The sequence below is a fragment of the Triticum dicoccoides genome, chromosome 3A, assembly GCF_002162155.2.
Source record: "Triticum dicoccoides isolate Atlit2015 ecotype Zavitan chromosome 3A, WEW_v2.0, whole genome shotgun sequence".
In the NCBI taxonomy this organism is placed as follows: domain Eukaryota; kingdom Viridiplantae; phylum Streptophyta; class Magnoliopsida; order Poales; family Poaceae; genus Triticum; species Triticum dicoccoides.
In genome coordinates, this window is record NC_041384.1 from 59,740,142 (window position 1) to 59,762,146 (window position 22,005).

A 22,005-nucleotide genomic window follows, 5' to 3' on the forward strand; every position below is an offset into this window, starting at 1 on the left:
GTACACCGCTCAAAATATTATTCACCTCTATTTCAAAACCGAGCTCTGGCACCTCTACAAATCCCTGCTTCCCTCTGCGAAGGGCCTATCTATTTACTTTCATGTTGAGTCATCATCCTCTTATTAAAAAGCACTAGTTGGAGAGCACCGTTGTCATTTGGATTCATTACTATTAGTTTACATTGAGTATGACTTGACTGGATCTCTTTTACCATGAATTACAATGTCTAGTCAGTCCTTGATCTTTAAAGGTGCTCTGCGTTTATGTTTTGCGGTCTCAAAAAGGGTTAGCGAGATACCATCTTGTTATATCATATTATGATTGTTTTTAGAAAGTGTTGTCATCTGAGATTTATTATTATTGCTCGCCAGTTGATTATGCCATTGATATGAGTAAACATGAGACCTATGCGTCATTGTGAATGTGGTTAGTTCATAATCTTTGCTGAAAACTTGAATACTGGCTTTACACATTTACAACAACAAGAGCAAAAAGAGTTTGTAAAAGTTTTTCTTTATCACTTTCAGTTTGTCAACTGAATTGCTTGAGGACAAGCAAAGGTTTAAGCTTGGGGGAGTTGATACGTCTCCGTCGTATCTACTTTTCCAAACACTTTTGCCCTTGTTTTAGACTCTAACTTGCATGATTTGAATGGAACTAACCCGGACTGATGCTGTTTTCAGCAGAATTGCCATGGCGTTATTTATGTGCAGAAACAAAAGTTCTCGGAATGACCTGAAACTTCACGGAACATCTTTCGGAAATAATAAAAAATCCTTGCAAAAGATGAAGACCAGGGGGCCCACACCCTAGCCTCGAGGGTGGGGGCGCGCCTGCCCCCAGGGCGCGCCCCTGGAGCTCCTCCGACCTCAACTCCAACTCTATATATTTTCTTTCGTGGAGAAAAAACCAGAGAGAAGGATTCATCACGTTTTACGATACAGAGCCACCGCCAAGCCCTAAAACCTCTCTGGAGGGATGATCTGGAGTCCGTTCGGGGCTCTGAAGAGGGGAATCCATCGCCATCGTCATCATCAACCTTCCGCCATCACCAATTTCATAATGCTCACTGCCGTGCATGAGTAATTCCATCGTAGGCTTGTTGGACGGTGATGGGTTGGATGAGATTTATCATGTAATCGAGTTAGTTTTGTTAGGGTTTGATCCCTAGTCTCCACTATGTTCTGAGATTGATGTTGCTATGACTTTGCTATGCTTAATGCTTGTCACTAGGGCCCGAGTGCCATGATTTCAGATCTGAACCTATTATGTTTTCATCAATCTAACATATAAAGCCTGCTAGACTACCCGCTGTTCCAGCGGCATTGCGTTCGCGCAGCATTTTCAACCGCACGATGCATTTACTGTTTGCAGTTTTACCCTGCTGTCAATTGGCCAACCGCTCGTTGCATTCACACACGTCCAATAATTATGTAGCTCTATGACTGATGGGGTCGAGCGTCTATGGGGCCACTGAGCGGAGGCTGGGTTTCTCTTGAGCTGGGTGGGCGATTGGCTGGTGGACCGCAGTTCGTGGTTGGGTGGGAGCGACGTGAAGGGATGGGTTTTCCCTGGTCTACGCAGACCGTGCTCTACCCTACTGTTTCGATGGTCCCGGTTGGCATTTGGGCCCGCTGTGAAGTGGCTTGGGTGCTCAGGTAGCTCATACAAGAGGGATTGCCAACTGGATAAGAGCGGCGTGGCGGTCTCGACCATTGGTCAGAGGCCATGTGACCTAGCCGCCCGCAGCTGCAGCCGCCTCCTCTCCTCTTCCTTGTTCTCCTGCCGCCGCCGCCTCCTCCTCTCCTCTCCCCGAATTCTCCTACCTCAGTCGTCGTTGTCGCCGCCGCCGCCGTCGACCTAGACGTCACCGGCTGAGACCGCTGTGGTATGGATAAGGAGACGAGAGGAAGAGGACATCCTTCCCTGACAGCGCCCCGACCTGCCAGGTCTTCCTCCTCGTCGGCCTAGGTCTGGTTCTGCTGGATTAGATGGACAGAAGTGGTGGATCCGATGGTTGCCGGAATCCCTCATCGTCGGAGGAAGGCGTGCGACCGGCAAAGAAATAGGCTGATGGAGCAGGATGGGGTGGCGGTTCAAGTTCGGCGGCCTTCACGTGTTGTGGTTGGCGGCGCTCCACTTCCCTTCTCCCCTGCCCAGGTGAGTCATCCTTGATCTAAAATATTTAATCCCCACACTGATTTTTTTATTATATAGTACGGTGGTCTGCAGATTATCCTTCAAAGGAGGCCACAAAGAGCAGCGATGGCTTCTTGGTAATCTGCAATTGGCCACAAAGGATGAGGTACATGGAGGTATGGTGCTATCACTTCTCGGCTGCCCCCATGATTCCTTTCAAGTTTAGCGCTTTCACTAACTTTAGCTAGGTTTGTAATTTCAGATTGCCAGCTACCTTCCATTGGTGTATATGCAAGCTACAGAGGTTTGTGGATCAATTTGATTGTAGCTTTATTCTCTTATTTCATTGTGATGTTGTTTTAATTACTGCCATGTGAAATTAGGCGTTTCTTTTGGGGAGAAATTTTGTGATGCTATATTCTGCATGCTATATTACTGGCTTACATGCTTTAAGGAGGAGATTTTAATCTCTGGCCGTGTATGATGAAAAAAGAATGTTAATTGCTAATGCTTTATTTCAGAAAACCAAATATGCACCATGCCGATATGCTTCATGACGAGTGTGCTTTTGTCATCCCTCACCCTCTCAGGTTAGTGTTTTGGCCCTTTTAGTAGGTTTTTATTTTCCTTGCTCGAGCCAGATTGTAGGTCTGCATATTCCTATATATGTGTTTTATTGTTTAGTGATGCCTCATTGCATCGGCCTTGCAGATGGCCATTAGGTGCTAACCAAGAGGTGCACGCCATGAATCAAACTACCGAGGGGGCATACAGTAATAAGGAGGGAGTGGCTATCGCAGCGAAGCTACCCTCCCCCTCAATCATGCACTGCTTTTCAAACGCAGTTTGCCACTGCTGTTTAATTAGCTTCTGCATTAGCACCGGATTCAGAGTTTATTCTTCAGCGGATTCAATTTGCGGGAGACTCCTGTTGCAGTTTGGTGACATAGATCAGTGTCAAGTCGCTTAACAAATGCAGCTAGGTTCCATTCAGTTAGCCAAAGCCATTGTGCATTAAAATTGTAGATGTGCATGAGAGTGTGGAAATCATTATGGCACGTCTATGAGCATGCTATACTCCCATGCTACTTTCAGTTATTGACCACTAGCTTTATTACAGCACCCAGGATTTCAGGGTTTGCTTTACTTAGGTTAGTATGTACTCTACCACAGATGAATTGGTTATATCTCATTTTAATATACTTCATTAGTAATTACTAAATAATCTAAAGCGAGTTCTATGGCAAATTTTGTTTGGGTCTACTTTTTTGGATCATTTCCATATCTACATTTCTTACATATAAAGGTATGCTGCAAAAATTAAGGGTCTGGATGGTAATTTATGGCTGTTTCAGTTGCTGACCATGTGATTATGGTAGTCTACAATTTGCTTATGGGTTCTTCATTGCTTGATTTTTATCTCGGACAAAAGAGGGCCAGCCACACCTTTGAAATAAGCAGCGGCCATCCAGTCCAGAACAGGTATATGTTCAGTTCTGGTTGCCTTCCATTTACTTGCCCGCAAGCAACACTTACCTCACATATCTATTGTTTGTTTTGTTATAGACTGAATCTGCTCGACAAAGTGTGAAAATGCAATTACTGCTTGGACAAGTGTAAAAAAGGCCAGGGTATCATTTATGTAGTTATTTGGAATGCAAGGTTAGGAAGTAGGTGCTTCTCTCTTTACCATTCATTTGCCCCGCCACTCTGATTTTTGGCTTGCTAAGATATGGACTTTCTAAAATGGATGTGTGCAGATCTAAGAAATAAGATGAGAAGAGGAATCTAGCAAAGGAAGGTGAATCTTTTCTCTTGTGAATACAACAAGGTTTGTTCCTGCTAGCGAGCAACACAGATCTCATGCATGTACTGATTGATGCCTTGGTTATATTAATCTATAAAGATAATTTCAGCCTTCCATGTATTTGAACATTTATTGTGTTGCAGATGAACTCTACCATGCTTACTGATATACTCCTGCGTATATGTATGTTGTACTAGAAGTTCCTATTTTTTAACTATTGTGTACCAGAAAATTGAATTGGCAATGTATACATAAATATGATGTATTAAATTATGTTTTGAGAGGGATTTATTCATTTTCAAAACTAAGGAAGTTGGATGAGCTTAAAGCACCCATTCATCAGTTCACTGAACTTTTCGAATTCTATTTTAAGTCCACAAGAGGGCAAAATCATTGCTCTTTCCCAGATTATCTAAATCAGATGAGCGGGCTCCAAACTCCAAGTGCCATTTGCCGTTTTTGTGTTTTGATTTTTACTTGAGTGCCTTTGGACCGATGGTAGTATGGAGAGGTGACATTAGCACGGTTGATGGTTGCTTCTCTCTTGTAGAGTACATCTCCTTCTTCTATATTCCAATATATCAATAAAACAAGAGATCTATAATATCATTGTTTATGGAGTTCACAGATTATTGAAGATTTTTGCTGCCATGGAATTGTGAGTTTGTGACTATACATTCTTGTGTCTTGAAGATGTATTGTCTCTGTATGTGAATGTCAATATCCAGGTATGTAAGCAAGTCCTAACTTTTATTCACATATTTATCTATGAAATGCATGCAAGCAAATCACATCTTACAGACAAATGCCCCCTTATAGGTAAATGTGATGATTCATAAATGTCACGACCGGTTTTCCAATAAAAATATTTATTGAGAAACCAATCTTTTGAGTCCAGTATGAGAGAAATCCTCCTCACTGGTAGACAAATTCTTGATACAATAAGCCAGTAGCATAGGATATATTACAGGGTTGAGCTAGGGCTGCTCAACAAATTATTACAAGCGCGCCAATAATTATACATAATGGCGGATATAACACAATGGTGTGGTGGCATACTACTGACTCGAGGATAAAGTGATGGTGGAATAACTCAGTGGGGAGTGTGATAACACGACTCTCAAACTGGCATCTCATCGAGCGTCGAGGTGAGGCTCGATAAATTTATTCGGGTTGCGGAAGCGGATATAATACAGTGACCAAATCCAGGGTCGCACGAGACTGACTGGGATTCATCTAGGCGTCGGACTCTCTATCGAACTCTTCATCCATGAGATCGCCTTCGTCAGCATCTGGCCAAATCAACAAGCCAGTGAGTACTTTGAAAGTACTCGCAAGACAGTTCGGACGTAAGATATAACAAATGCATGCATGAATGCGTCATGATTAATTCACCAATGTACATTTAAAGTATTAGCAGGCAAGGTAAGCAAAGAGGGAATCGGTGGTAGTCCACCTGAAATCCCGACAGAAATATAAATGGAAACCGATCGGGTGTCTGAAGCGACGCCTCGAAAGGTGAACAAATAAATAAACGAGAAAATCATGCCACAGTCGGGCGTCTTAGCGACACCACATAAAGGGCTTTAAAAGAAATGCCACAGTCGGACGTCGGGGCGACATCACAGAAAGGGCTTTAAAAGAAATGCCACAGTCGAACGTCGGGGCGACATCACAGAAAGGGCTTTAAAAGAAATGCCACAGTCGGACGTCGGGGCGACATCATAGAAAGGGCTTTAAAAGAAATGCCACAGTCGGACGTCGGGGCGACATCACAGAAAGGGCTTTAAAAGAAATGCCACAATCGGACGTCGGGGCGACATCACAGAAAGGGCTTTAAAAGAAATGCCACAGTCGGACGTCGGGGCGACATCACAGAAAGGGCTTTATTCACAAGTAAATAATACTCATAATACATATTCAATTCATGATAATAAACAGGTTAGTCCACCCACAGGAATAACATTTAACCGGACTTAGCACTCATGGGATTCACCGGAGTCTCTGTCATCAAACTGATACTGTTAGGACAAGATAATACGAATTTGGACATGGAATAGATGATTCAAGGAATGTATGACTTTTTAGAGTTTGTACAAAAATTTTCCCACAGCCAACGGATTTCCGTAGTCACGAAGGACTAGTTCCGTTTACGGTTTTTCGGAAGAAAACACAGCTATCCAGTACACAACCATCCTACCTCTCGATGCCAGGACTCACCCTAGACATCGTCCAAGAAAAACTTTTGAGACGGGGAGATCACAATCTTGAATAGCATGGGATCAAATTTATATACGCGCGCTCTAAGGGGTGCCCCCCTCTCGGTCCCAACCGGAAACACCCATGCCCCCTGGCCGGATGACTGGCTTTAATCCAGGGCCATGGAACCATCATCCTGGCCTCTCCTTTTGGTGTGTACCAGGAAAGCGGTTTGCAACTTACTAAACCATATTCCTTGCGGAAAACATGTGGTAGTACAGGGAAGGAAATGAGAGGAACTGGACCGATACGGTTTGACACTGAAGTCATATAGACTGGCATAAGACTGGCATGCTACAACACTGCCATCTTACCCATCCTCATGCCAACACATGGCCATTCATACTCACATCCATCCACTTATGGATCATTGAACTCACTTACCTCAACATTGCATAAAATAACGTTCATCGGTATGCTCATCAACATGCCATGAAACTAACTAAATGCAAAACATGCCAAGACACTCATCATATCAAAAGTTCAAACATGCTTGCCTGGTTCAGAGTAGTCGGAGCCTAGCTCGGTGAAGTTCGCGGCTCCGTCACCTCCTTCGGTATCTACGGTATAAAGAAAATATATGCGCTATCGTAAATACCAAGGGGTGCACAAAAAGTATTCCAAATATTTTTAAAATAAATCTGATAAAAAAACTAGACAAAATTTTAAAGAGAACAGAAAAAGAATCAATCAAAAATACCTTTCTGTTTAAAAGTTATAAGGGTTTTTGTCCAGGGACTCATCTGTAATGAAACAGAAAGTTTCCAGGGGCTAGCTTATAAAAACAGAAAACGCTTCGGCTAAGAATACGCCGGCCCAGAGTGGAAAACGCATTTGGCAGAATACGCTTTCAGAAAACGATTTGTTTAGAAAAGGACAGAGGGGCTGACGGGCAGGTCCCATCCGTCAGGTTTGAAAATTCAAAAAGGGCGGCGGAGAACGACAGTACCCGAGAGCCGCGGTGGTCGCCGGCGGCGATCCACGGCGAGGCAGGGGGATCGGAGAGTACCTCCATGTTCAGGGCGCCCTTCCTCGTCGGTTGGTGGTGGTGGTGGTCGCCGGCGAGTACCACGTCGACGGCGAGCCTGGCTCCGGCGGACGGCGGTTCGGGTGGTCGAGGGCCTCGTCGGAGAGAGCTGCGAAGGCCAAATTGACGCTGGGGTTAGCTTACTGGGTGATAGAGGAAGCTATAGACGAGATTTGGGCGCCGGGCACGGCCTCACCGGAGCGAATCGAGCTGGTGGCCGAGGCGGAGCAAGGCGGCCGGAGTCGAGGAAGAAGGGCCCCTTGAGGCTCTTCTAGTTGCTGGTCGGGGTCCAGTGAGGTGGTGGAGGTGTGCGGGGGCGAGAGGGAGCTTAGGGGCGCTATATATAGCCGGCCCGAGGTGGTTGCCGCGAACGGGATAAGTCCGGCGAGTGATTACGGCGGCGCTGTGGTTGGGCAGTGGGATTAGGGGCTTGGGCATCGCCTAGGTGGAGTAGTGGTGCCATACCAGGGTCCAACTCAGCACGGGAGGGAGGTTTACGGCCTGTCCTAACAGAACGGCCGTGCGGCACGTCGGCGGCAGGGAGCGCGCCCTGCGCGTGCCAGGCCACGGCGGCGGTGCTGCATGCGTGCGCTGGCAAGGGGATGGCCACGCGGAGCTACCAGGTGGCTTGGGCGGTGCAGAACGGCGTTGCGCCGTAGGGTGCCTTCTATCGGCCGCTACGGGAGGTCCCGACGCCGTAGAAGACGCCGGCGAGGGCGGGCCAGCGTGCCACCGACGCCAGGAAGAGGCCAAGTGCGCGTGTGGTGCTCCAGACAGGAGGAAGAGGCGGCGAGGAACGTGCCAAGTGCACTGTGAGCATGTGTCTGAATGTCTGACGAAGAAAACGACACTGGAATCTGAATTTTCTGAATTTTTCTGAAAATGCAAAGGAACAGTGCAGCTCAGGTGTTCGACAAAATGTTTTTGGCATCTAGGGATTTTTCCTTGAGCTGAAACTTGGTGGAGTGGCTACTCATTGCTCCAGTAGGCTGCATGATTTTTGGTGGAATTTTTGGAGAAGTGTGGATATGAATTTCATCAAATTTGTCAAATCTGGTCCAAACTTGCAGTGAGTGAAATTTGAAATATTTGAAAAGAAGAAGAGTGGATCAAGATGGTTCTAGGTTGTGGGTACTAAAGACAATCCAGGGAAGTTGGTTTGGGATAAAAACTCAAAGGCAAAGTGGTACTTGCTTTGAAAATCACTTAGGCTCAAAATAATTGGCAGAAATGTTTTGGGAGATAAAATAATTGAAATAAAATCCAAAACTTGTTTGGACTTGTTGAGACAGAGGATTTAAATTGCTCAAAGGTGGAGGGAGGGGTTTTGAGAAGATTTACTATAGGAGACATGGTAAAACCATGGGTGGTTTCAAAAAGAAAGAAGTCCCAAAACTCCTAGGGTTTCTTTTTTTTTTAAATGAAAATAAATAAGTTTGAGAGGGTAACAACCAGAAGGAAAAGCTTCCAAAAATTCAACACCAAATTTGAAAGGGAAAAGAAAATCCTTGCCAAAGGAAAGGAAGTTTTTAAGAGGAAGGATTTCTGGAAAAGAAATTTTAAATGCCCTCTTTTAAAATCCAAACAAAGTTTTTGATGAAAACCAAATTAAAATTTTGGAGTGTCACAATAAATTAACCGGTTGGAGATATGTAGATAGTCAAGTGTACTGATAACTGGAGTTTAGTGCTCAAAATCCTTCTACCTTTTCTACTGACTGTATTTTCTTGACGTCTTTAAGAGAAGAATGAGTACTATTAGTCATTCTCTATCATGTATAATAGTACAATACTGGAGATGTGAATGGATAATGTTCATTTAGTATAGTATTAGTAGATGATGTTTTTTTTTCTTCAGTCAACTCGTGTATTTCCTGATATGTTCAGTCTATTCCCAAATTAGTTCGTAAAGTAGCCTTAACAATTATACAATCTCTTTGTGTATTAGTACTCTGTTTTCTTTGGTTTTTGGTCAGCTGGAAGAATCAGTTTGTCATAACATGTGAAAATGATTTTATTTACTTACGCTGTTGCTTTTATCAGTTAGCAAAGATGTTTGTCAAATGTAGTAAGTTAGGCATCGCAGTGAAGCTTAGCAAAGGGACTTCTGGTGAGGCCTACAAGGCTGGAAGCACTATATGTAAGGTGGTACCCTCTGATGGATATTCATTTGTCAACTAATACATGACCACACTAGAGAAGCACACGCCGCGCACACACAAGGATCCTATCAGGTTCTAAATATGTACGTGGATGTGGATGATCTTTAAATACTTGGATGATTATTCCACATAAACAAAGTCATATTGTCATTTTTAACACAAGAACAAAGTAGTGTCCCATGACACAAATAGCTACTGCATGTGTTGAGTAGAAAATTCATTCATTAGTTATGGGGCATCAAGAAGAGCAAACACCAATGCGGTGAGACATACCTGTTCCATATAAACATGCGGAAAGTTGTAAATCCTTTCACCTTGGCGAGGCACTGTGATCAACGGCCTAGCCCAAGCATGCCATAGCTCCTTGTATAATGCGTCTCTAGAACTCCCTGCACAAAGGATTCATTATGTGAACTAACATGGCAAGTTTACTTTGTAGCATGGTAAATTTAGTTTTATAGCATTTTAACATGACATATCGATATCTTATTGCTCTTCAAAGGTATCTAAAAGTTGTGTTCTCTGCAAACAGATAGGTGATGTTAGTCAATAGAATACCTAAGATGTCAGTTTTGTTGCCAAATATTGTAATCCCAGATTTACAGAGTTCTAGAATAGAAGATGATCTGGTGGTTACCTCTCTATTATTTACTCGAATGACTGTACTTATATCTTACGTTCAAACTTTACCCGATCTTGGTTTAGTTTCCATCTCCAATCAGATTAATGGTTTGCAGACCAAAGCCAATGTTTTATGGAGTTCTTATTCCTAATTTAGTTATACATTTCATTTGTAGTTTCTTGGTAGATAATAAGCAGTGGCAGATGAACTAATAAGTTATCTGTGCCCATGCTTTATTGTAAGCGTTAAATTTGCTCTCTCGTATTACTTTCAATGTGTTATCCATACCCATGCTTTTTGCGGTTAATTATCATGTCTTATCAACTTATGCAGAGTCCATGATATCATACAGTTTGAAGTCAAAAAATTCATGATATGGGTGATATGGAAAAGTCATTGCCTTCTTTGCTGGAACATTCCCTGATTGCCTGGACTTCTTGGGTCAATTGCTGGACGCCACCCCCGTCTCCTGGACGTCATGACGCCGCCGATTTCCTTGACGCCGCGTGCCACCGATCTTCTATAACTCAATTTCTCCAATTTCTCTCGGCTGTGAGCTCATATATATTTTTGAGCTCTGAACTTATTATGTAAACTCAACACTTTGTTTTGTGACAAGTGAACTCATTTCATATTCATCTATCAATCATGGTTGAAGTGTCTATATGTCTCTCCCTTGCCAATGTACTAAAATTTGAGGTCTACATACTTTTTTCTAGCCACAATTCCATTTCTTGTCTCTGAATAAGCTACAATAAATGCAAAAGAAGATATTGCAGCAAGTAGCTTATAGATTGAAATTTGCCGCATTATTTATTTGTCGTATTGTTACTCAGTTGATTCTGGACGTGAAATTAAATATGACATGCTATTCTTGATGTAATTGCGAAATTGCATCCAACATCAAGTAAAGATTACAACAAACATCACTTATAGGTTGCTTGCATTCAACATCTTCAGAACTTCACACGCATCCATCTCCTCCTCCAGCTGCTGCTGCCATCACGCCACTGGTGCTGATGTTCAGCGCCACCCACTTCTCCAGCATGTCGCGGAGCAAGCTGCGCCAATGTACGCAGGGGAGGGCGAGCTGTGTTGTCGCGCGCAGGCCTGGGCGAGCACCCGCAATGAGCTATGCTGGCACGCGCAAGAATCCGCAAGGCGAGGGCAAGCACCCACAGAGCGCAAGCATCCGCCACGCGAGCGCGAGCTGCGCCGGCGCGTGCAGACATGGACGAGCGCCGGCGGAGAGCTGCAGTGACGAGGGTGAGTTGCAGCGGCGCGCACAGCCATGGGCGAGCACCGGAGGCGACCTGCAGTTACTCGCTCAGGCATGGGAAGCTAGGGCGGCGAGTTAGTGTACCTCGCGCAGGCATCAGCGACGTACGCCGGCGAGCAACCATGGCGACCAGAACAAGCTAGCCACAGAGCAATCGGATAACCACAAACACATTGGATAAGGTAGAAAGAGGTAAGGGTACTTTGGTCCTTTAAGATGATAGGAAATTGAAATGGAAAAAGAAAAAGTAATGGAAAAAGAAAAAATGGCATGGTAATCAAAATGCAACGGAGCTAGATGGCATTTTTACCAGGCCAATTTTGAGAGTGGCAGTTCTGCGAAGCCCAATATCGGAAGTGGCAAATAACCGCTTTTTCATGTAAAAAAGCTATCATGAACTGATCTCATGTCTTTCTTATAACGCCGTGTAAGAACATCATATCTAAATATCTATTTTCTAAGGGAAAAGTTGGTACTCAACTGACCGATTTTTCCCTAACATCCGTCACGTTCAACGTCTACCGTGCGTCTTCATGGGCCCGCGCACCGCATCTTTTCTTTCATGCTTACCTCCACTGAAACGCTATCCACACATACAAGCAGTCTGTTGCGAACCCACTAGGCTACCGTGGTAGGGCGACCAAGTCGGCTGGGCCCGAGCGGTCGCCGTCGAAGCTACCCAGGTGACGAAAGGAAGAGCCACGCCTCCTTCGCCACGGCGCGATCCCGGCCAGAGGATCCCGTCTCCGGCGGCGAAGCGGGTTCAGGGACAGCGTCACGACACCGACGGGTCAGCCTCGCGCTTCCGCCGCCCATGCCCGCCAGGCCATGCGGCGCATGCCGACGAGTTTCAACAACTATGAAGATGTAGAATGGCGATGGCGATGACGACGTTGTTGCTGCGACATCCTTTCATTGTAAAAAAAATAAAAAATTGCAACATCATCCATGTTGCAAAAGTTCTTTCCGCAACATCATCTTTGTTGCAAAAAGGTGAAGCTGAAAAAAAGAATTTTGCTAAACAACCTCTGTTACAAATGTTTCTGTAGCATGAGTTCTGTTGCAAAGGCTTCTGCAACGTCACCTTTGTTGCAATGATGAGGACAGAGCTGGGTTGTTGGATAACATCAGATCTAAGGGCTGCCGAGGAGGCGGATCTTTTTAGCCCATTTCTAATGCTTTATGGATTTTATGACCAGACTCTAAATATTCTTATATTCATGGCTTGAATACTTGGTTCACTTTTGGCCTTTGCGAAGGCACTGGTGCCCATGCGACTGTGACACATCATTTTTGTAATGGTGAATAGCATATGAAGCCTCCTAATTTGCAGCACTGCAATTTGGAGCCTTTTTGAAGTGGAGCAGCTTTGTCTGGTTGGCCTTCAATTATTTGTGCGTTGCTTGTGATCCTACTAGCTTAGTGTGCTTTGGTTGTTTACTTGTTTCCTGTTTATATACCCTACATGCACTAACCTATTTATCTAGCACTAATGGTATTTATTTTATCACAGGTTGGAACTACTCTGTCAAATCCTTACCTTTCTTTTGCAGAGGAACTGAATGGTTTGGCTGGTCCACAACAGTCTCAGGTAATCTTGATTTTACATGGTGAATGTTCTCTGTTGCATCATGATCAACTTGTGCTTGTCAAATGGATCTCCTGAAACAAATTCCTCCTAATAAATTGTAAAAGTCCTAATGAAGAAAAATATGTTCATGTCATTCTAAAACGATGTATGTACTGGTTGGCTTTGTGATTCCTCTCAGATTGTGCTTTTTGGCTTTGTGATTCCTCTCAAATTGTGCTTTTCGTTCTTATGTAGCAATGCATCACTTCTCCAGGTGAAAAAATGATGGAAACAAAGGCTCTGTTTAAATTTGTTGTCCTTTTGCATCTTCCAGCCTTTATCATACATTCTTCTTATCCAATTATTAGTTTATGTAGTTATACCTATCATTGTAAGCCTGTAGGAAGCAAATATTTTCATGTGAATTTTATTTCTCTGTGATGGTTTTAACAGAAACAAATCATAGCCACTGTTACATCATGTTATTTATCTTACCATGCCGTTCTATCTGTATACTCTGTTTACGTCTTTTTGACACTCCCAGTTTTGTTTTTCTATGGTATATATTTGACTCCTTTCCATGCCATTTGGCTTTGAATCTGTCCTCATGGTCATGTCTACTGGTATATAGTGCACTTGAAGCTATATATATTGTTATCTACAGACTCTTTATCATAAATTTTTGTTTTACCTTATGCTTGTCCTGGCGGTTTTCTTCCTGGGTGATTGTGTGCTCATATGCCATTGGTCAATATCCATCTTTATTGAGGATGCCCACTTTTCTTAGTTTCATACCGATTCTTAATAGTCTCGCAATGCCTGCTGGGGTTTGTTCTTTGAATGAATAGAGAATAATAAATGTATTGGGGGTTCCAATATCAAGTGTACCACCTGGTTATTTCTTATCCAACTAATACGCACTACTTGGTGATAAAGGAAAAACAGCTAGAAAAATAATTAATAAAGTGCACCATCTGCTTATTGTTTTATACACAGTCGCTTGATTCTTTTTGTTCGTCTATAGGCCTCTGATCCTGTCTGCAGTGTGCGGCTAGGTTGTTCGTCCGCCTAGGTCGTAGGTTCCTTCCTTCCTGCCGACGGCAGGTACAAGACTCGAGCGATGGTTAACGGCAATCACTATATACACCATCCATCTATGCTAATATAGCCTGTCTTTTAAAGCCAATGTATGCTATTACCAAGTGATCTGAATATTTTCTTTTAAGCACCAAGCTTTCATGTAATGGAATATAAGTATCTTTAAGTTGATTCTAAATCAATCTCATGCACATGCTTTGAATGCTTGGCTCGCTCTTGCTTTTGCCGCCATGGTCAAACGTGCAGCTATGACTCTGTCTAATGTTTATCACTTCAATATGTGCCTGAATAATATTAATGTACACTCTTTCAATACATGGCTTGCTCTCGGCCTTTGCGCCATTGGCGCAACTGGTCATCTAGTATATGAGAGTTCTTGATCCTATCTTGCAAGTCTATAGTCACCTATTATGTGTTATGACCCGTTAACCCCGAAGTGACAACAATCGGGATACTTACTGGTGATGACCGTAGTTTGAGGAGTTCATGTATTCACTATGTGTTAATGCTTTGGTCCAGTACTTTATTAAAAGGAGGCCTTAATATCCCTTAGTTTCCAATAGGACCCCGCTGCCACGGGAGGGTAGGACAAAAGATGTCATGCAAGTTCTTTTCCATAAGCATGTATGACTATATTAGGAATACATGCCTACATTACATTGATGAATTGGAGCTAGTTCTGTGTCATCCTAGGTTATGACTGTTACATGATGAACCACATCCAGTATAATTCTCTATCACCGATCCATTGCCTACGAGCTTTCCATATATTGTTCTTCGCTTATTTACTTTTCCGTTGCTATTGCTATCATCACTACAAAATACCAAAAAACATTACTTTTTCTATCATTACCTTTTGCTACTGTTACCACTACTATCATATTACTTTGCTACTAAACACTTTGCTGCAGATATTAAGTTTAAGTTTCCAGGTGTGGTTGAATTGACAACTCAGCTGCTAATATTTGAGAATATTCTTTGGCTTCCCTTGTGTCGAATCAATAAATTTCGGTTGAATACTCTACCCTCGAAAACTGTTGCGATCCCCTATACTTGTGGGTTATCACATCGCAAGCAAGAGAAAGAGCGAGAGCAGCAGAGCGAGCAAGAGCAGACCAGGCAGGGGACTGCTACGTCTTGAGCTTGCGTTGGTTTTCCCCGAAGAGGAAGGGATGATGCAGCAGAGTAGCGTAAGTGTTTCCCTTAGTTTTTGAGAACCAAGATATCAATCCAGTAGGAGCCCACGCTCAAGTCCCTCATACCTGCACAAAGCGATAGCTACTCGCAACCAACGCGATTAGGGGTTGTCAAGCCCTTCACGGTCACTTACGAGAGTGAGATCTGATAGATATAACATTTTTGGTATTTTTGGTATAAATATGCAAAGTAAAAAGTAAAAGCAAAGTAAAAAGCAAAGCAATATTAAAGTAATGGAGATTGATATGATGAGAATAGACCCGGGGGCCATAGGTTTCACTAGTGGCTTCTCTCAAGAGCATAAGTATTCTATGGTGGGTGAACAAATTAGTGCTGAGCAATTGACAGAATTGAGCATAGTTATGAGAATATCTAGGCATGATCATGTATATAGGCATCACGTCCGTGACAAGTAGATCGAAACGATTCTGCATCTACTACTATTACTCCACTCATCGACCGCTATCCAGCATGCATCTAGAGTATTAAGTTAAAAACAAAGTAATGCCTTAAGCAAGATGACATGATGTAGAGAGATAAATTCATGCAATATGAAATAAACCCCATCTTGTTATCCTCGATGGCAACGATACAATACATGCCTTGCTGCCCCTTCCGTCACTGGGTATGGACACCGTAAGATCGAACCCAAAGCTAAGCACTTCTCCCATGGAAAAACTACCAATCTAGTTGGCCAAACCAAACGGATAATTTGAAGAGACTTGCAAAGATAACCAATCATACATAAAAGAATTCAGAGAAGATTCAAATATTATTCATAGATAGACTTGATCATAAACCCACAATTCATCGTTCTCAACAAACACACCGCAAAAAGAAGATTACATCGAATAGATCTCCACAAGAGAGGGGGAGAACTTTGTATTGAGATTCAAAGAGAGAGAAGAAGACATCTAGCTACTAACTATGGACCCAAAGGTCTGAGTAAACTACTCACACTTCATCGGAGAGGCTATGATGATGTAGAAGCCCTCCGTGATGACGACCCTCTTCCGGCGGAGCTCCGGAACAGGCCCCAAAATGGGATCTCGTGGATACAGAAAGTTGCGGCGGTGGAATTAGGTTTTTGGTTCCTGTTCTTATCGTTTGGGGGTACGTGTGTATATATAGGAGGAAGAAGTACGCCGGAGGAGCAACGAGGGGCCCACGAGGCAGGGGGCGCGCCCTGGGGGGGGGGGGGCGCCCCTCACCCTCGTGACTGCCTCTTTCGTTCCTTGGAGCAGGGTCCAAGTCTCCTGGATCACGTTCAGTGAGAAAATCACGTCCCCGAAGATTTTATTCCGTTTGGACTTCGTTTGATATTCCGTTTCTTCGAAACACTGAAATAGGCAAAAAACAGCAATTCTGGGCTGGGCCTCCGGTTAATAGGTTAGTCCCAAAAATAATATAAAAGTGGAAAATAAAGCCCAATATAGTCCAAAACAGTAGATAATATAACATGGAGCAATCAAAAATTATAGATACATTGGAGACGTATCAGGCATCCCCAAGCTTAATTCCTGCTCGTCCTCGAGTAGGTAAATGATAAAAAGAGAATTTTTGATGCGGAGTGCTACTTGGCATAATTTCAATGTAAATCTTCTTAATTGTGGTATGAATATTCAGATTAGAAAGATTCAAGACAAAAGTTTATACTGACATAAAAAATAATAATACTTCAAGCATACTAATAAAGCAATTATGTCTTCTCAAAATAACATGGCCAAAGAAAGTTATCCCTACAAAATCATATAGTCTGGCTATGCTCCATCTTCACCACACAAAGTATTTAAATCATGCACAACCCTAATGACAAGCCAAGCAATTGTTTCATACTCTAACTTTTTCAGAACTTTTTCAATCTTCACGCAATACATGAGCGTGAGCCATGGATATAGCACTATAGGTGGACTAGAATGGTGGTTGTGGAGAAGACAAAAAGGAGAAGATGGTCTCACATCAACTAGGCATATCAATGGGCTATGGAGATGCCCATCAATAGATATCAATGTGAGTGAGTAGGGATTGCCATGCAACTGATGCACTAGAGCTATAAGTATATGAAAGCTCAAAAAGAAACTAAGTGGGTATGCATCCAAATTGCTTGCTCATGAAGACCTAGGGCAATTTTTGAGGAAGCCCATCATTGGAATATACAAGCCAAGTTCTATAATGAAAAATTCCCACTAGTATATGAAAGTGATAACATGAGAGACTCTCTACTATGAAGATCATGGTGCTACTTTGAAGAATAAGTGTGGTAAAAGGATAGTAACATTGTCCCTTCTCTCTTTTTCTCTCATTTTTTTTATTTGGGCCTTTTCACTTTTTTTTAGATTTTTTATGGCCTCTTTTTATTTGGGCTTCTTTGGCCTCTTTTTTATTTTATTTTTCGTCCGGAGTCTCATCCCGACTTATGGGGGAATCATAGTCTCCATCATTCTTTCCTCACTGGGAAAATGCTCTAATAATGATGATCATCACACTTTTATTTTTCTTATAACTCAACAATTACAACTCGATACTTAGAACAAAATATGACTCTATGTGAATGCATCCGGCGGTGTACCGGGATATGCAATATGACAATGATGGAATGTGTCATGATGAAGTAGATGGTGGAAAGTTGCATGGCAATATATCTCGGAATGGCTATGGAAATGCCACAATAGGTAGGTATGGTGGCTGTTTTGAGGAAGGTATATGGTAGGTGTATGATACCGGCGAAAGGTGCGCGGTATTAGAGAGGCTAGCAAAGGTGGAAGGGTGAGAGTGCGTATAATCCATGGACTCAACATTAGTCATAAAGAACTCATATACTTATTGCAAAAATCTAGAAGTTATCAAAGCAAAGTATTACACGCATGCTCATAGGGGGATAGATTGGTAGGAAAAGACCATCGCTCGTCCTCGACCGCCACTCATAAGGAAGACAATCAATAAACAAATCATGCTCCGACTTCATCACATAACGGTTCACCATACGTGCATGCTATGGGAATCACAAACCTTAACACAAGTATTCTTTAAATTCACAACTACTCAACTAGCATGACTTTAATATTATCACCTCCATATCTCAAAACAATTATCATGCTTCAATCTTTTCTTAGTATTCAACACACTCAAAAGAAAGTTTCACAAATCTTGAATACCAAGCATATTATTATTAAGAAAATTACCTTGCTATTAAGAGACTCTCAAAATAATTTAAGTGAAGCATGAGATATCAATAGTTTCTTTAAAACAAATCCACCACCGCGCTCTAAAAGATCTAAGTGAAGTACATAGAGCAAAATTATAACGCTCAATAGATATAAGTGAAGCACATAGAGTATTCTATCAAATTTTAATTCATGTATGGCTCTCTCAAAAGGTGTGTACAGCAAGGATGATTGTGTCATACTAATACACAAAGACACAAATAATACAAGACGCTCCAAGCAAAACACATATCATGTTGGTGAATAAAAATATAGCTCCAAGTAAATTACCGATGGAAGTGGATGAAAGAGGGGATGCCTTCCGGGGCATCCCCAAGCTTTGACTTTTTGGTGTCCTTGGATTATCTTGGGGGTGCCATGGGCATCCCCAATCTTAGGCTCTTGCCACTCCTTGTTCCATGATCCATCAAAAGAATTCACCCAAAACTTGAAAACTTCACAACACAAAACTCAAAATAGAAAACTCGTGAACTCCGTTAGCGAAAGAAAACAAAAGACCACTTCAAGGTACTGTAATGAACTCATTATTTATTTATATTGGTGTTAAACCTACTGTATTACAACTTCTCTATGGATTATAAACTATTTTACTAGCCATAGATTCATCAAAATAAGCAAACAACACACGAAAAACAGAATCTGTCAAAAACAGAACAGTCTGTAGTAATCTGTAGCTAGCGCAAGATCTGGAACCCCAAAAATTCTAAAATAAATTGCTGGACGTGAGGAATTTATCTATTAATCATCTGCCAAAATAATTAACTAAATAGCACTCTTCAAGTAAACATTACAGCAGTTCTCGCGAGCGCTAAAGTTTCTGTTTTTTACAGCAAGTTCAACAAGACTTTCCCCAAGTCTTCCCAACGGTTCTACTTGGCACAAACACTAATTAAACACAAAAAACACAACCAAAACAGAGGCTAAATAATTTATTTATTACTAAACAGGAGCAAATGGCAAGGAATAAAAATAAAATTGGGTTGCCTCCCAACAAGCGCTATCGTTTAACGCCCCTAGCTAGGCATAAAAGCGAGGATACATCTAGGTATTGCCATCTTTGGTAGGAAATTCTTCAATTAGGCATCTACCATCTTTAGGAATTTCTTTCTTTTTATTTATTATCAAACTTTTAGGCACTAGATTGAAAAATTCATTTGTAATAAATGGTTCCTTAATGATAGCAAAAAGATTGGGATGAACACTTATAGATTTAAGATCCGCAGTTTCCTTACTAGATGATTCACCTTTATTTTTAGGAACATACATAAGCTTGGAAATTTTAGTATGAGGACTTGGAGTATTCCTTATGGAAGAAAAAGCGGTTCCCAAGTTTGTAATGATACGCTCAAGTTTATCAATTCTAGTAGAATCTAAGTTCATTCTCTCATTAACTATGGGTTCTTTTTCCTTAATATTTTTCAAAGTCATTCCTACCTTAGATCCATATTGAGTAATTTGATTGTGGATCTTTTTATCTAGATTTTCAATTGATTCAACAGTAGCAACTTTATTTTCGATAATTTCAAGTCTTTGCATAACATGCTCCAAAGTTAACGTGGTTCCATTAACCAAAAGAGGTGGTGAGCCAAATAAATTTAGCATAGCATTATAAGAATCAAAAGTAAGGCTACCCAAGAAGTTCCCTCCAGTAATGGTGTCAAGGATATATGGATACCAAGGATTAACACCTACATAAAAATTGCTGAGAAGAACTAAGGTAGATTGCTTTCTGGTAGATCTATTTTGAGCATTGCAAATTCTATACCAAGCATCTTTTAGTTTTTCTCCCTCCCATTGTTTAAAATTTCGAACTTCACTCTCGGGGGACAACGGAGAAGATATGAGACTAGTCATGACGACAAGCAAACCAACTAGCACACGAGCAAACAAGAGGCAAGCGGGCAAAAAGAGGCAAATAGAGAGGGAGGATAGGGAGAGAGAGGGCGAATAAAACGGCAAGGGTGAATTGGGGGGGGGGGAGAGGAAAACGAGAGGCAAATGGCAAATAATGTAATGCGAGAGATAGGGATTGTGATGGGTACTTGGTATGTTGACTTTTTGCATAGACTCCCCGGCAACGGCGCCAGAAATCCTTCTTGCTACATCTTGAGCTTGCGTTGGTTTTCCCCGAAGAGGAAGGGATGATGCAGCAGAGTAGCATAAGTGTTTCCCTTAGTTTTTGAGAACCAAGGTATCAATCCAGTAGGAGCCCACGCTCAAGTCCCTCGTACCTGCACAAAGCGATAGCTACTCGCAACCAACACGATTAGGGGTTGTCAAGCCCTTCACGGTCACTTACGAGAGTGAGATCTGATAGATATAATATTTTTGGTATTTTTGGTATAAAGATGCAAAGTAAAAAAGTAAAAGCAAAGTAAAAAGCAAAGCAAGATTAAAGTGATGGAGATTGATATGATGAGAATAGACCAGGGGGCCATAGGTTTCACTAGTGGCTTCTCTCAAGAGCATAAGTATTCTACGGTGGGTGAACAAATTACCGTTGAGCAATTGACAGAATTGAGCATAGTTATGAGAATATCTAGGCATGATCATGTATATAGGCATCACGTCCGTGACAAGTAGATTGAAACGATTCTGCATCTACTACTATTACTCCACTCATCGACCGCTATCTAGCATGCATCTAGAGTATTAAGTTAAAAATAGAGTAACACCGTAAGCAAGATGACATGATGTAGAGAGATAAATTCATGCAATATGAAATAAACCCCATCTTGTTATCCTCGATGGCAACGATACAATACGTGCCTTGCTGCCCCTTCTGTCACTGGGTAAGGACACCGCAAGATCGAACCCAAAGCTAAGCACTTCTCCCATGGCAAGAACTACCAATCTAGTTGGCCAAACCAAACGGATAATTCGAAGAGACTTGCAAAGATAACCAATCATACATAAAAGAATTCAGAGAAGATTCAAATATTATTCATAGATAGACTTGATCATAAACCCACAATTCATCGGTCTCAACAAACACACCGCAAAAAGAAGATTACATCGAATAGATCTCCATAAGAGAGGGGGAGAACTTTGTATTGAGATTCAAAGAGAGAGAAGAAGACATCTAGCTACTAACTATGGACCCGAAGGTCTGAGGTAAACTACTCACACTTCATCAGAGAGGCTATGATGATGTAGAAGCCATCCGTGATGACGACCCTCTTCCGGCGGAGCTCCGGAACAGGCCCCAAGATGGGATCTCGTGGATACAGAAAGTTGCGGCGGTGGAATTAGGTTTTTTGGCTCCTGTTCTTATCGTTTGGGGGTACGTGTGTATATATAGGAGGAAGAAGTACGCCGGAGGAGCAAGGAGGGGCCCACGAGGCAGGGGGGCGCACCCTAGGGGGGGCACCCCCACCCTTGTGACCGCCTCTTTTGTTCCTTGGATCAGGGTCCAAGTCTCCTGGTTCACGTTCAGTGAGAAAATCACGTTCCCGAAGATTTTATTCCGTTTGGACTCTGTTTGATATTCCGTTTCTTCGAAACACTGAAATAGGCAAAAACAACAATTCTGGGCTGGGCCTCCGGTTAATAGGTTAGTCCCAAAAATAATATAAAAGTGGAAAATAAAGCCCAATATAGTCCAAAACAGTAGATAATATA

At 42.3% G+C, this 22,005-nt stretch overlaps 1 protein-coding gene across 5 annotated transcripts; it reads left to right on the forward strand.

The window, feature by feature from the left end:
* The first annotated feature begins 1,686 nt into the window (after positions 1-1,686).
* On the forward strand, positions 1,687-10,587 carry LOC119267118. Of its 5 annotated transcripts, none has more exons than XR_005132280.1 (9): positions 1,687-2,161; positions 2,234-2,316; positions 2,403-2,444; positions 2,662-2,730; positions 3,573-3,622; positions 3,707-3,810; positions 3,901-3,971; positions 4,576-4,675; positions 10,350-10,587. XR_005132280.1 is itself a non-coding variant. In XM_037548441.1 (5 exons), the coding sequence occupies exons 2-5, from the start codon at positions 2,302-2,304 to the stop codon at positions 3,108-3,110; spliced, it is 399 nt and encodes a 132-aa protein (XP_037404338.1). In that variant the 5' UTR covers positions 1,688-2,161; positions 2,219-2,301; the 3' UTR covers positions 3,111-3,388. The 5 variants fall into 5 exon arrangements, 3 of the variants coding, with proteins under 3 accessions (XP_037404338.1, XP_037404337.1, XP_037404339.1); XR_005132279.1 differs by having other exon boundaries at positions 1,689-2,161; positions 2,852-3,622; XM_037548441.1 differs by lacking the exons at positions 3,573-3,622; positions 3,707-3,810; positions 3,901-3,971; positions 4,576-4,675; positions 10,350-10,587 and adding an exon at positions 2,852-3,388 and having other exon boundaries at positions 1,688-2,161; positions 2,219-2,316; positions 2,389-2,444.
* Positions 10,588-22,005: the final 11,418 nt, after the last annotated feature.

What these genes read in the sequence shown, in the direction of transcription:
- LOC119267118 (XM_037548441.1), top strand. An exon ending in TGTATATGCAAGCTACAGAG is followed by an intron (nt 2,445 to 2,661) that starts GTTTGTGGATCA and finishes GCTTTATTTCAG; the next exon opens with AAAACCAAATATGCACCATG. An exon ending in GTCATCCCTCACCCTCTCAG is followed by an intron (nt 2,731 to 2,851) that starts GTTAGTGTTTTG and finishes TCGGCCTTGCAG; the next exon opens with ATGGCCATTAGGTGCTAACC.